The sequence below is a fragment of the Poecilia latipinna genome, unplaced genomic scaffold (genome assembly GCF_001443285.1).
Source record: "Poecilia latipinna isolate Pla-1442-1.1 unplaced genomic scaffold, P_latipinna-1.0 Scaffold2357, whole genome shotgun sequence".
Taxonomy (NCBI): Eukaryota; Metazoa; Chordata; class Actinopteri; order Cyprinodontiformes; family Poeciliidae; genus Poecilia; species Poecilia latipinna.
This window is the reverse complement of record NW_015114973.1, coordinates 83,006-95,135: the sequence shown is the minus strand read 5'-3', so window position 1 is coordinate 95,135 and position 12,130 is coordinate 83,006. Positions and strand designations below refer to the sequence as shown.

The 12,130-nt window shown below is 35.5% G+C and overlaps 2 protein-coding genes across 3 annotated transcripts; both read left to right on the top strand.

Annotated features, from left to right (window-relative positions):
* The first annotated feature begins 632 nt into the window (after window positions 1-632).
* LOC106937472 (5-hydroxytryptamine receptor 3A-like) lies at window positions 633-5,128 on the top strand. The gene is made up of 8 exons (XM_015019001.1): window positions 633-1,186; window positions 2,550-2,594; window positions 2,679-2,788; window positions 2,897-3,066; window positions 3,179-3,318; window positions 3,415-3,625; window positions 3,720-3,848; window positions 3,959-5,128. The coding sequence occupies exons 1-8, from the start codon at window positions 1,100-1,102 to the stop codon at window positions 4,051-4,053; spliced, it is 987 nt and encodes a 328-aa protein (XP_014874487.1). The 5' UTR covers window positions 633-1,099; the 3' UTR covers window positions 4,054-5,128.
* A 998-nt stretch (window positions 5,129-6,126) lies between these two features.
* Window positions 6,127-12,038, top strand: LOC106937482 (5-hydroxytryptamine receptor 3A-like). 2 transcript variants are annotated; one of them, XM_015019014.1, is made up of 10 exons: window positions 6,127-6,409; window positions 7,075-7,241; window positions 7,775-7,819; window positions 8,075-8,184; window positions 9,183-9,352; window positions 9,659-9,819; window positions 10,014-10,224; window positions 10,740-10,922; window positions 11,424-11,497; window positions 11,675-12,038. In XM_015019014.1, exons 1-10 carry the CDS (start codon window positions 6,370-6,372, stop codon window positions 11,909-11,911), a joined length of 1,398 nt encoding a protein of 465 aa, XP_014874500.1. In that variant the 5' UTR covers window positions 6,127-6,369; the 3' UTR covers window positions 11,912-12,038. The 2 variants fall into 2 exon arrangements, with proteins under 2 accessions (XP_014874500.1, XP_014874498.1); XM_015019012.1 differs by lacking the exon at window positions 6,127-6,409 and having other exon boundaries at window positions 6,520-7,241.
* Window positions 12,039-12,130: the final 92 nt, after the last annotated feature.

Sequence of the window (12,130 nt, the reverse complement as noted above, 5' to 3'; positions counted from 1 at the left end):
ATTTTCCTCTATCTATTTTATCTATTTTCTGTAAATTTTATATACGCTTCCTTCTGAGTCTAGTTTTAAGAAAAATCTCCGCTTTCATTCTTCCAAACAAGACATCACTGCAAAAATATAAATTACCACCAAGTATTTTTTGTCTAGTTTGCGGCGTAAATATTTTAGTACACTTGAAACGGGACAAAAGTAACTTATAGTTGACTTTTAAGCAAGATATAGGACCTTGTTTTGAGTCAATAATTCCTTGAAATTGTAGAAAAAGTACTAGTTCCACTGGTAGATTATTTAATTCATAACATGAGGAAAAATGTTTCGTCATAAGTGAAATAATCTGCCGAAGACCAGACCAAGACCAAAAGTACTTTGTAATATTTTGTGTCTTTGCAGTGTAGATCTATCTGACTAAATTTGGCAACAAATATTCAGTATAACAGCTATTAGATTTTCTATGTGATATTAAATCACAGATGACACTGAACTTTTTAGCCTTAATAACAATAAGACTAATGCCACTGAGTTTGGAGCCTCCGGATCCCTTTGTGGTTCTGCCAGAGTTGGTTCTTTGGCTCCCAGCAGCTGTTCTGTGTTTAAGTGTTTTGCTTTACAAAGCTCTGAAGCTGATTAAGTAGATTAGTGATGTTCTAAGATCAAGTCTTCTGATTCAGATAGATAATAAACTGTATTTTTATAGCACTGAAAAAAAAAACGATGCCTGAGTTTTTCTTGTCCACAGGTGGAGTCGTTGCCAATATGGAGGGACAAAAGCAGCCAAAAAGTACAAGTTAATACATCTGTTTTTTCGAAAATTGTTTCTACATTGTTGTTGTAAATTAACTCAGATTCAGTACATTTAGCTATATTTTTACTAGAATAATCTTTGCTATTCCACTGGTTTGGTGGGAGGGGAAGAAAGACTTACATTAACGTATTTGCAAACATTATCTCAGGCCAAAACATATTACTAAATGTGAAAATCAATAACACAAAATACTTTAAACCAATACTTTTACTGATTCCAACTATTTTTGATATTTCAGCTGGGGAATGTACAGATTACGACATTCTGAAACACCTTAACCTGAGCAAAGATAATGCTATGTACAGCATGGGCCTGCCTATCCAAAAACGAAAACGCCCTCTTGAGGTGAATCTCACATTAGATCCCTGGGCCATTCTGGATGTTGTAAGTCGCTATGTTTTTTTTCTACTATATTCAAGTAATCAAGAGAGAGGTTATTACAAGTGAAACATATCTAACTCTTTCAGTTTTTTTGAAAACAAAAAAAAAAACATTTAAATTATGTATTTCTTATGATAGATAGCGCTGAAGTACAACCAGTTGGTTATTTTATGTAGCTGCTTTGTAAAAAAATTAAACACCTTGTGTAGTTTTTATTTTATTTTATCAAACAATGACAGCCTTAGCTCCTGCAACATTAGTATTGACATCAAAGCCAATCTTGATTATAATCCAGGAAGCTCTGCTGCCCTGTGGTTATTCCTCCACATTTGGTTTAACTTCACAAGCTAAACAAAATGCATTGAAAGAAAGATGCAGTGCATTGATTTCTGAGCTGGGAATCAAACCAAAAGCAGATTAAAAAAAAAACTGCTGTATAAATAATAAACGTCTTCCATTCATAGAGGTACTTTCTTGATAACTCTCGCAATCAAAATAATCCTGCTTGCTTATGAACATCCTCCACTCTTTGTGAAATCTGACCCTCTTCGGTTCAGATTTCAAGCTTCCATCACAAACATCTTGTTCTCGTTTTTGAACACAGCTCCTGACAATCAAACTTCCACCCTTTATGGGCTAAGCCCTTCCCCTCACGTCTTTTTTTTTCTCAGCTTGCACATTGTTTTTCCTTTTTCATAAAATGAAGCAGTAACTCTGCCTGGTAACATTTCCAGCCAACATAATGAGAGAGTGTTACTGTGATTCGCCAGCCTTTTATTTCCCCTTTCTCACCAAGATCACCCCAGACAATAATTGAATTTAATTATAAAAACTGTTGACGGACATCAGTTACACACTGCACTCATGAGAGAAACATTTTTTTTTTTCACTTTACAAAATAGGTTCTCAGTATTTTTGCAGAAAAAGCAAAACAAGTATTTGTTGTTTTAGTTTTCCACACCTGCCACTAGAAGGCGCTGTGGGTAACAGAACGGGTAGAATGGACTGAATTTGTCTGCAAATCCCCCTAGAAATGTTTTGTATCTATACCCCAGCGTGAATTTGTTTTAGTGCTGATGATTCATTAATATTCAAAAATCAAAATGGATGCATCCTCAGAGAGCCTGGCTTTTAACAAGATTTAAGCTATCTCTTACATTTATGCTGTTTTATCTTCATGTCTTTATGCCCGTTTTTACATTAAATTGTTTTTTGACATGTGAAAAACACTACACCAATACAATTTAGCCACTTTGCTACTTTTAACATTTCGTAGCAGTTAATTTTGATCACATTTTCCTTGAGTGTTGTACAGTAAGCTGTCAGCAATCTCTTCATTCATTCTGTTTCAATTCTGTTTGACCAGAAAGAGGTTGACCAGACTTTTGTGACTCATCTTGGCATTAAAATGGTAGGACGTACCTAAAAGATATGTTTTGGAATATGAAGTTATGTTTGTTAACCTTATCTTGCCTTTTCTCTTTTTCCTCTGTAGGAATGGACCAACCACTACATTAAGTGGTCTCCAAATGACTTTTGTGGAATCGACAAAATCATAGTTCCAAGTGAACTTTTGTGGAAGCCATACATTATAATTAAGGATATGTAAGCTTATCCATTCAGTATATGATTGATTTATATTTATTATTTAACAGTCAAGGACCTTTGAGACAGAACATTGTATGTGATGACTGAGGTACATTTTTCCTACAGGGCAGAAAAGGAAAAGTCTCTTTCAAGTCCCAATCTCAAGATTAATTCCAATGGCAAGACAGAGTTTAGCAGCAATCAAGTGGTGACGACCAACTGCAGGATGCAAGTGAACAAATTTCCTTTTGATACGCAAATCTGCAACATCACATTCGTCTCAAACATATATGATTGTAAGTAGTTTTTTGGCAACTTTACACCATGTTTAATTGTAAACATGCCACATGCATTTTATTTTTTCTTCCTGCTGAGAAACCTTGCACTTGATTTTTCTTTTCACCTCAGCAAAAGATTTATACCTGAAAAGCCGCTTTGGCCATGAAACATACACAAACAGGATCCGGAAAATAATAACGCAATACGAGTGGTTGTTCTGCAACATGACAGTCCATACCTGGAATTCAACTGGACATTTATATTTTCGTGTTAGTATTTTTTTTTCTTTTTTAGTCATGTAATAGGAAATTGTTTACAATGCAAGAATTTGTTCCTATTTTAATTCTCACCTTTTCATCTTACAGATCATTGTGAAAAGGCGTTCTGTAATCTATATTGTCAACTTCTTGTTCCCTATTCTCTACCTCTTGTGTCTGGACTTGGTGTCATTCCTCATGTCAGACACAGGCGGTGAAAAAGTTGGCTTTAAAATCACTGTGCTGCTGGCCGTCACAGTCATGCAGCTTATTCTCAACGATATTTTGCCCTCTTCTTCCGACAGCATTCCACTTATAAGTAATGAAGCTCAAAATTAAACATTCATGACATTATAGTTCTAGAATGCCGTGCATAATTGTGTTAAATAACGAATGCTGTTTAACCCCTTCAGTGAAGTACTGTTTTGGGATATTTACGATGATGATGCTCAGCCTCATAGAGACCATTTTTGTGAAGTATCTGATTGAGAAGGATTCTGCATCAGAAGACGACGAAACAGCCCAAGACCCAAGTCTGGAGGGTATAAAACAGAAAGTCATTGGCAGATTATACAAACTGAATATTCATGCAGATTTATTCAATTTTAGTTTAATAAACTCTACTGTTTTTACATCTGTTACATCTTCACAGCAATGAAGAAATACGGTGCATCTTTGATTGACAAATCAGGTTTTAAAAGGGGATCTGCAGCCAAAGAGGTTAGAAGTCTTTATTTAAAGTCCTAGTTTACAGCTAGGAGTATAATCAGTTTCAACTTATTACAGTACCTTGTAAAAGTGTTCATAACCCTTGATCTTTTTTTAAACATTTTGACATGTTGCAATCACAAATGCCAGCGTCATTTACTGGGATTTTATGTGACTAACTGAAAAGAAAAAGTAAAGAATGTTTGTGATGCAAAACAGCTGCAAGTCTGTTTTGGTTTGAACTCTTACGGCTCATGTAATGATGGACATTTTTTGACTATTCATCTGGGCAAAATCACTTAAGCTCAGAAAATTATATGAAAAATGTGTCGATATATCACTTTGATGTTTTCCCACATATTCGGCACTAAAATTAGATCTGAATCTTTTTAACACATGAAAAAGCTTTGATCTAATCATTCAGTAAATAACACATAAATGAAGTCTATTTTCTAATTTGATCGATTTGGTTAAGTCGGGTCCAATCAAAACATTTCTGAATAACCTCTACTACTTCTGCAGGATAGCATCCGGCACACGGAGGGCCCACTGACACTGGAGATGTTTTCAGATGAACTGAGGGAGATGAAGAAAATGATTACTCTTCTCAACACCGATAAGCAGGAAGAAAAGAGAGGCTACTGGACCAAACTGGCTGATAGAATCAACAAGATTTTTGCAATATGCTATGTCATATCCATCACTGCATTTTTAGCCATAATATTTTCAATGTGGGCAGCAGCTGAAAATGTAACTTGCTTAAATGAAACACTTCCATATTAGATAAACATGTAGAGATTGCTTTGCTTCTTTATTAACAAATGACACACGTTTCACAAACTGAAGGTTTGTGAAATGTTTGAACATATAAAAACAGGTTCAAACAGTGCGACTTATTAAACAACAATTAGATTGTCTATATTTAGCATGTCAAGCCATTGCAGTTATTAAATGTTGATGGATGTAACATAAAAATGAAAGTCATACAGTGTGATAAGACACATAGAACCATATGTGTGTGATGGGAAAATGAGGGTGGAGTAAAGATGAATCATATTAGGTTAATACCAACAGCAATTAATGTGCGCTACACTGTACTATTAAAACAATTAGCATGTAGCACCATAGAAATACAAAACTATTAATCCTAAATGGTAAATAAGTGTCTTTGTAACTCAAATTGTTCTTCATCCTGTAAATATTCCTCCTTTTTTTGTTATGTGTTGAACACGCTGCGTTTCTGTCTCTAGCTCCATTTCCATTACAAATGTGTACAAATCTTAATCTATATTCTGCTAATGTTGGGGAAAAAAAAGAAGCAATTTCGTGTTTGTAGTGTTCCCATTAGATATTAAATTAAAATCACTTGTAAAATAAGTTTGGTCAGACGATGTCATTCAATATCATGGAAGCGGCGAATGTAAGTTACATGAGATATATTCATAATTCAGCCATTTAGCGCTCATCAGATATCAGTCAAGAAGAAGTCAGTGTCTGATTCAGGCATTGGAGCAACAAGGTCCGAATGTGGCGTTTTGAGGAAAAATATAGTCTGTGATTTTACAGAAAAACTATGGATTCAACATGTTTGAATGACACACAACATTTTATGAACTATGTGATGCTGTGAGAGCTCTGGTGGAGCCAGCTACACATTGTCCAAAAAACAAAAACAAACCATCATCCTTCTACCACTTCCTGTTTTCTTCGAAGTTTTCACCAGAAGTAACATCCGGTGTTATATACATATAAACCATATGAGGGATAAACTTGTTTTTTACATTTTCAGAGCTTAATACCAAACTCCTGCTCCAGTATGTCCTGACTCTTAGAGTGAAGAGTGTTAAATGACAATAAATAACTTATGTAATAACTATTTAACTGTGTCATTAATTTATTAAAACTCTTCACTCTCCATAGATCTCTGTCTTTTGATCCGTCTTTAAATAAGACGGATAATAAATTGCTTATTCTTATTTTTAAAAATACAATAAAGTTTTGTACAAAAAAAAAAAGCTGTAAAAATTCATTTAATTTCAACCATATTTATTATCTTTCAAGTATGAACCAAGTTGTAAAACTACCAAATAAAAACCAAATTTTCCTCCACTTTTCAATTTTCTCTAATTAAAAAAAAAATCTACTTTTTGGAATCTTAACTGCGCCAGATATTGGTGTAAGCATTTCATGTTTATACTGATAAATAAACAAATAAACCCATCATATCATAGAATTTGATTAGGGATGAGGTTTGCCCACCCCTTGCCTATGAAAGATTTGGCCGTATAATATTTCTGCTGTGATCTCATTTGCACACTTGCTGTTCAACCATCGTAGTGCCTGGACTTCATAGAAATGTTGCTGAGGGACTTCATTCTTCACTTTGTCCTTATAGGTATTATTATGATTCTTGTTATTATTACTATTACTATTATTATTAAAAAACTTAGAATAATATGTCAGGATTGTGTTACTATAGAATCTGCTTTCTAGACTACTGTGCTCTCATTTTTATTTGCAATATTTCTCTACTAGCAGAAGCAGCCTCCATCCCCTATTAAATTATATTTATTTTATGAAGCTAAGGGTTTTTTTTTTTGTTTGTTTTTGGTGGTGGTGGTTTTTACAAAGAAATTTTGAAACAGTTGAACCTGTGTAATGTTATCTTGTAAAGCTGAAAATAGTTTAAACATTAATTACCCATAGAGACAGGTTCCTTTATACTTTACAAATAGATTTTAATTTATTTATATTTTCTTACCATTGCGGTATTGTACTTACTTATGGTAACTACATCAGACCTGGAGGGTTTTGTCAGACTCCGGGGAATGTAAAAAGCATTGTTGTGGTTAACCATAAGTGCACATTTATGTTCAAACATTGGACATTTAATTGATAAAATGTGAGTTCTCTCTGTACTGATCAGCAGAGACTCATAAATTATGAATTAATTTCAAGATCACAAGTAAATAACACAGATAAAGCTGTAATCTATAGAAGAAATGTTTGCATTTTTCTGCCATTGTGCCTGGATTTTTCTTTGTCTCTTTGTGTTTGAAGTTGTAGAAGTGGCTTCCTCTGAAAGAGTGTGTAGTTATCAGGAGGTTTTAAACTACCTGAACCTGAACAGAGGCAATGATCTGTTTTCCTTGACCCGACCTGTGAAAGACTTCAGAAAAGCCACAAAGGTCCATCTGGAAGTATTGCTGTACGCTATCCTGGATGTGGTAAGTTGGGAAATTGCCAAATTTCATATATCTGGGTAATAAATATGTGCAAAGCTAAGTTTTCTTTTCCTTCAACTTTCACTACAATAACCCAACCTTGTCAGTTCAGACGATATACCTTTATTGTTGTGTCTACCATTTGCCAGGATTAATATTTTGAAGTGCTCAAACCTATTGAAGAATTCAAAATAGTAAATGTCTGCAGAAACAGTCACAAGAAAGAAATAGCTAAAAAATAAATGATTGCAATATAACTGCAGAAGCATTTTCAAACTCTTTTCTAATTACATGTATCAGCTATATATGCTATTAAATGATAACTTGTGTGAAAACTGAATAAACAAGTTAATACTTCAGCTGTTACATATTTCTTTGTGTTCTCTTCTTTTACATTAGCAAAGGAAAAACATTTTTGTTACTGTGCCACCTTTTAGTGAAAATGGAGTACATATCTTTTTAATTCACCTAATTTGAACACATAATGGTCACTTTAAATATTTTTTTTTGGTCTTCACCGATATGCTTGTTTGCAGAGAGAGATTGACCAGACATTCGTACCATATGTTTGGATAGTTATGGTGAGTATTATCTTTTATTAATATTTCTCTGAGCAACAAAATTATAATTAAGGTAATTATGAAATTTGTAGAATGTATGACATTTTAAATGAATGTCAGATTTCTCCAGTGGAGACTCAAGTTAAGGTCAACGCAAACACTGCTTTTGGAGGTTCTTCGACCCAATTTTGGACCTCAAGCTTTCTCAAATGTTTATATTTCCAAATTGTGTGTAGTATTAAAATTTGTGATCACATTCTTTACTTTTCTCCATAGCACTGGCAGAATGACTTCATTTCCTGGGATCCCAGTAAATTCTGTAACATCACAAAAGTTACAATTCCCACAGATATTCTGTGGAAGCCAGATCTCACCATTGATGAAATGTAAGTGTACTGTATGGATATGCATGCACTTGCCCTGTTTAAACAAAACTAATATGCCAAACATCTAAATGATAACTTTTGGACCTAATGGAAAGACAAGAAAATCTGTCAGACACATGAGACAACTAACACAATACTCATGCAGCCCTTTAATGAGTCCTCAAAGTGGCAAAGTCCTAATGAGTCCTCAGCAAGGCAAAGTGGAAAATCCCCAGGGGTCAGAACCTTTCTAAGTGACTCTGGTGGCTGAATCATCTCAGTCTAGTCATTACAATCTCGTGCAGGATTTCAGATGAAGAATAAATCAGATGAGCCGAAGATTTGTTGTATTTTGTTGTCAACAGAAAATAAGTAAATAAAGATAACTTTCATGGCACCTTTTAAGGCACTTTGCACTACCGTGTGCTGTTTGGAGAGTCAGCATGAAGAATCAGCTACTCAGGAATGGGAAGGAAAAAACAAACAAACAGAAACTCGCAGGAGTCACATGATAATGTGAGTTTGTGATCACAAAACTCACAGGAAAAGAGGGGCTGATATACAAAGACAAGCAGGGAGTTTAAAATATATGCAACTTACCGTATAATTGTGAAAGACATCTAGCTTACAGTGAGTTACATATGCAGCAGAGAGCAAGTACTGGACTACGGAAAGCCAAAAGGTCACAATTTTGTCAACTTAGAATGATTATCTCACTGTTTCTCTTCATATATGTTTCAAAATACTCGACTACAATCAGCAGAGAAAGTAATTTAAGTATATTGGGTTTAAAGCTTTCCTTCATGAACAAAATGAGTAGGAAAGGACAAGATAGCATAAGTACAAAATATGGGTGTGAACTGGTTAATGTCCCCATAGGTTGACATACCAAAAGAAAAGAGCACAGTGGTGGAAAAATAAGAGATGAAAGTTACAATATCCACAGTCTGGTGCTGGCTGACAAAGTGTTGCTTTGTCCTGACTGCATGTATCATAAATGAAATATTTCTGTTTTGCAGGACAGAAAGGGACAAAGCCCCTCCAAGTCCTTACCTCACCATCACCAACAATGGCACAGTCTTAATCCAGAATGACCAGGTGCTGGTCAGCACATGCATGATGCAGGTTTTTAAATTCCCATTTGACGTTCAGAGCTGCACTCTCTCAATTAAATCAGTTGTTCACTCCGGTAAGTCGGTTTTAAGCTGTTCTCCTATTTTTCAATTGTGTTTTTAATTTCTGTGATTACTAGTGCTTTAGTGCTGATTGCATGAGACTTTACAACACATAGTTCAAACCAGATTTTTATCTTATTGAGATATTTTAGCACATTGAGGATTTACCAGCAATTTTAAATCACTAACTTCTAGATGAGATAATGAGACAGATTATTGTCCAACTGCTCGCATTGATGCTGTTACAGTTGCTGTTAAAGTACCGCTGCATGCTGTGTCCATTTCCCCGGGTTAAAACATTGTTTTCTCTTCAATTCCAGTTGAGGAAATTAACCTGTTATATTCCTTGAACTCCTCAGTGACTACTAATTGGTCACGTGAGTTGATGAGAACGCAGTACGAGTGGTTGTTTGTTAAAATGACAGTTACCAACAAAACGGTTAAACCATTTGGATCCCAGCAAGACACAATTATTTACACTGTAAGTAACTGGTGGCTTCTTATGTTTACCGTCAGTCTGTGTCTTTTCTTCAAATAATGGATATTGTTAATCCTAACATACTCACAGCAGCTTAGGGAGTGTTATAGACTGAATTAGTGTGAGTTGGTGAAGTGTTAAACTCACAGTAGATCTAGAAACCAGAACAATGACATGTCCAAACATCTGTTTTACAGATCTATATGAAAAGGAGATCTATACTCTACATCGTCAACTTCCTGCTGCCTGTCCTCTTCTTCTTGTGCTTGGATTTGTCCTCCTTCCTGATCTCAGACAGAGGAGGTGAGAAGATCAGCTTCAAGGTCACGGTGCTGCTGGCTGTCACCGTGATGCAGCTCATTCTCAATGACATTCTGCCGTCATCGTCAGACAGGATCCCGCTGATTGGTAAGTGGATCAAGTCCTGCTCTACTCTATTCATTGGTTCTGAGATTTTAATGATGTAAAACAAAGTTCTGGGAAGATGCAATGAAGTTTTAAAGATAAAAATGAAAAGTTTTTTGCCTTTTTTCCTTCCAGAATGGATTCAACATACAATTTCCAATCAGTTAAAACCAAAAAATATTCAAAATATTCATTTTGTAAAATACAGGAGTTTTGTAAAAATACGTAAACTGTTTTTGGAAGATGTTAACCAGGCTAATATTAAGGTTTTGGAATGGCCTTCCCAGATCCCCAATCTCAACACAGCTGAACATTTGTTGACTGTCTTTCAAAGTCATGTGGAAAATGGGAATGAAACATAAGGATAATTTTTTTAACAGTTTACTACTGTGATAAACTTGTTTCCCACTGCTTAATTTTATGTTTAAAGTTTTGAATAACTTGTTTCAGCAGCATTGTCAAATATTTTAAGTGGTGATTTCTTCATTGTCACCATCTTTATAATAATGTCTCCCCAGCGGTCTACTGCATTGGGATTTTTGCGCTGATGTTCCTCAGCCTCCTGGAGACGATTTTGATGATGCATCTGATGGACATCGAGTCTGAATCCCAGGAAAATGAGAGGAACAAAAGACACAGTTTGGAAGACGGTTGTGCAGACAGTGAAGATAGAAACGCCAACTACCGAAGCTGTGAGAAAGGTAAGAAGAGTAGCTTATGTGCTCTGGGCTTTTAACTAGTAAACTCTTAACCTGTCTGTCACTAGAGGACCCAAATTTGGGTCCTTTCATTGTGAATGACAACCTGAGACCAACAGGTTAAGAAAATGTCAGGTAAAACACAAATTTAGCACCAATACAAAATTTAGTTGAACAAAACTAAAAATTCTGTTTAAAAACACTTTCTGATATTTTCCGTACATGTTCAGTAGAATCTGGATCCAACTGAGACGACTCATTTCAATCTGAAAACTGTTCTGAATTTGGTCAAGACGTAAAAGAGAACTTCAAGTTTCAGTATTTTACACTTGTTAAAAACTTATAGTAAAAACAATGTTATGTTTCTATATAGAAAAACACTTACAACACAAATGAAGGACTAGACTACCAGTCTGTTGGAGGAAGAAAGTCCTTATCTTTTGCCTTCCAAATATTCTAATCAGCAAACCTGAAGGCACAATGTGCTTTTTCTGTTTCCTCTAGAAGAGAAGAACTGGTCTGGGTGTTCATGTATCTTTGGTGTGTCTGCAGACAAGATGCCAAATGACCTGGGGCAGGTTGGTGTTAGACCCCCACTGGAAAGACTGCTTGAGCAAAAGTGTTTTGATTTCAGCGTCAACTCACACTCATTCCTTATAGTTTTCTGTCAGAAAACAAAAAAGCTCATAAAGTGGCCTGCTGTCTAATTATAATTTTTAGAATCTCAGTTTTTAACCGGGTCATCATCTTCCCAGGGTTGCAGCAGCCGACTGACGGAGCAGCTGCAGGTGTTTGTCAACTTCTCAGATGGACTGAAGGAGTTGACAAGGATGCTGTCTCTGCTTACGAACAATGCCAAGGAGGAAGGGAAGCCTGGCTTTTGGACCAGAAAGATTAACATCATCAACCGAGCTTACTTTATACTCTATGTAACAGCTTCCAGCTTGTTCTTGGGCCTCATGTTTTCCATCTGGACTTCTGCCGACGAATAAGGTTTCTGTTTCAGGCTCAGAAACATTTTAGTTTTAGCTTATGCTAATTGAAAAGTAAACTTGTTTTGATATAGGTATTTAAATGCCCAGTAGGTATCAGTCGTACCGTTACGTTTCCTCAGTCAGTAATGATTTGGAGCCATGGCATCTTCTGCTGTTAAAGCAACCAGGTTTCTTTAACACTTCAGCAGCATTATGGGCTGAATGAGGCCGAGATTT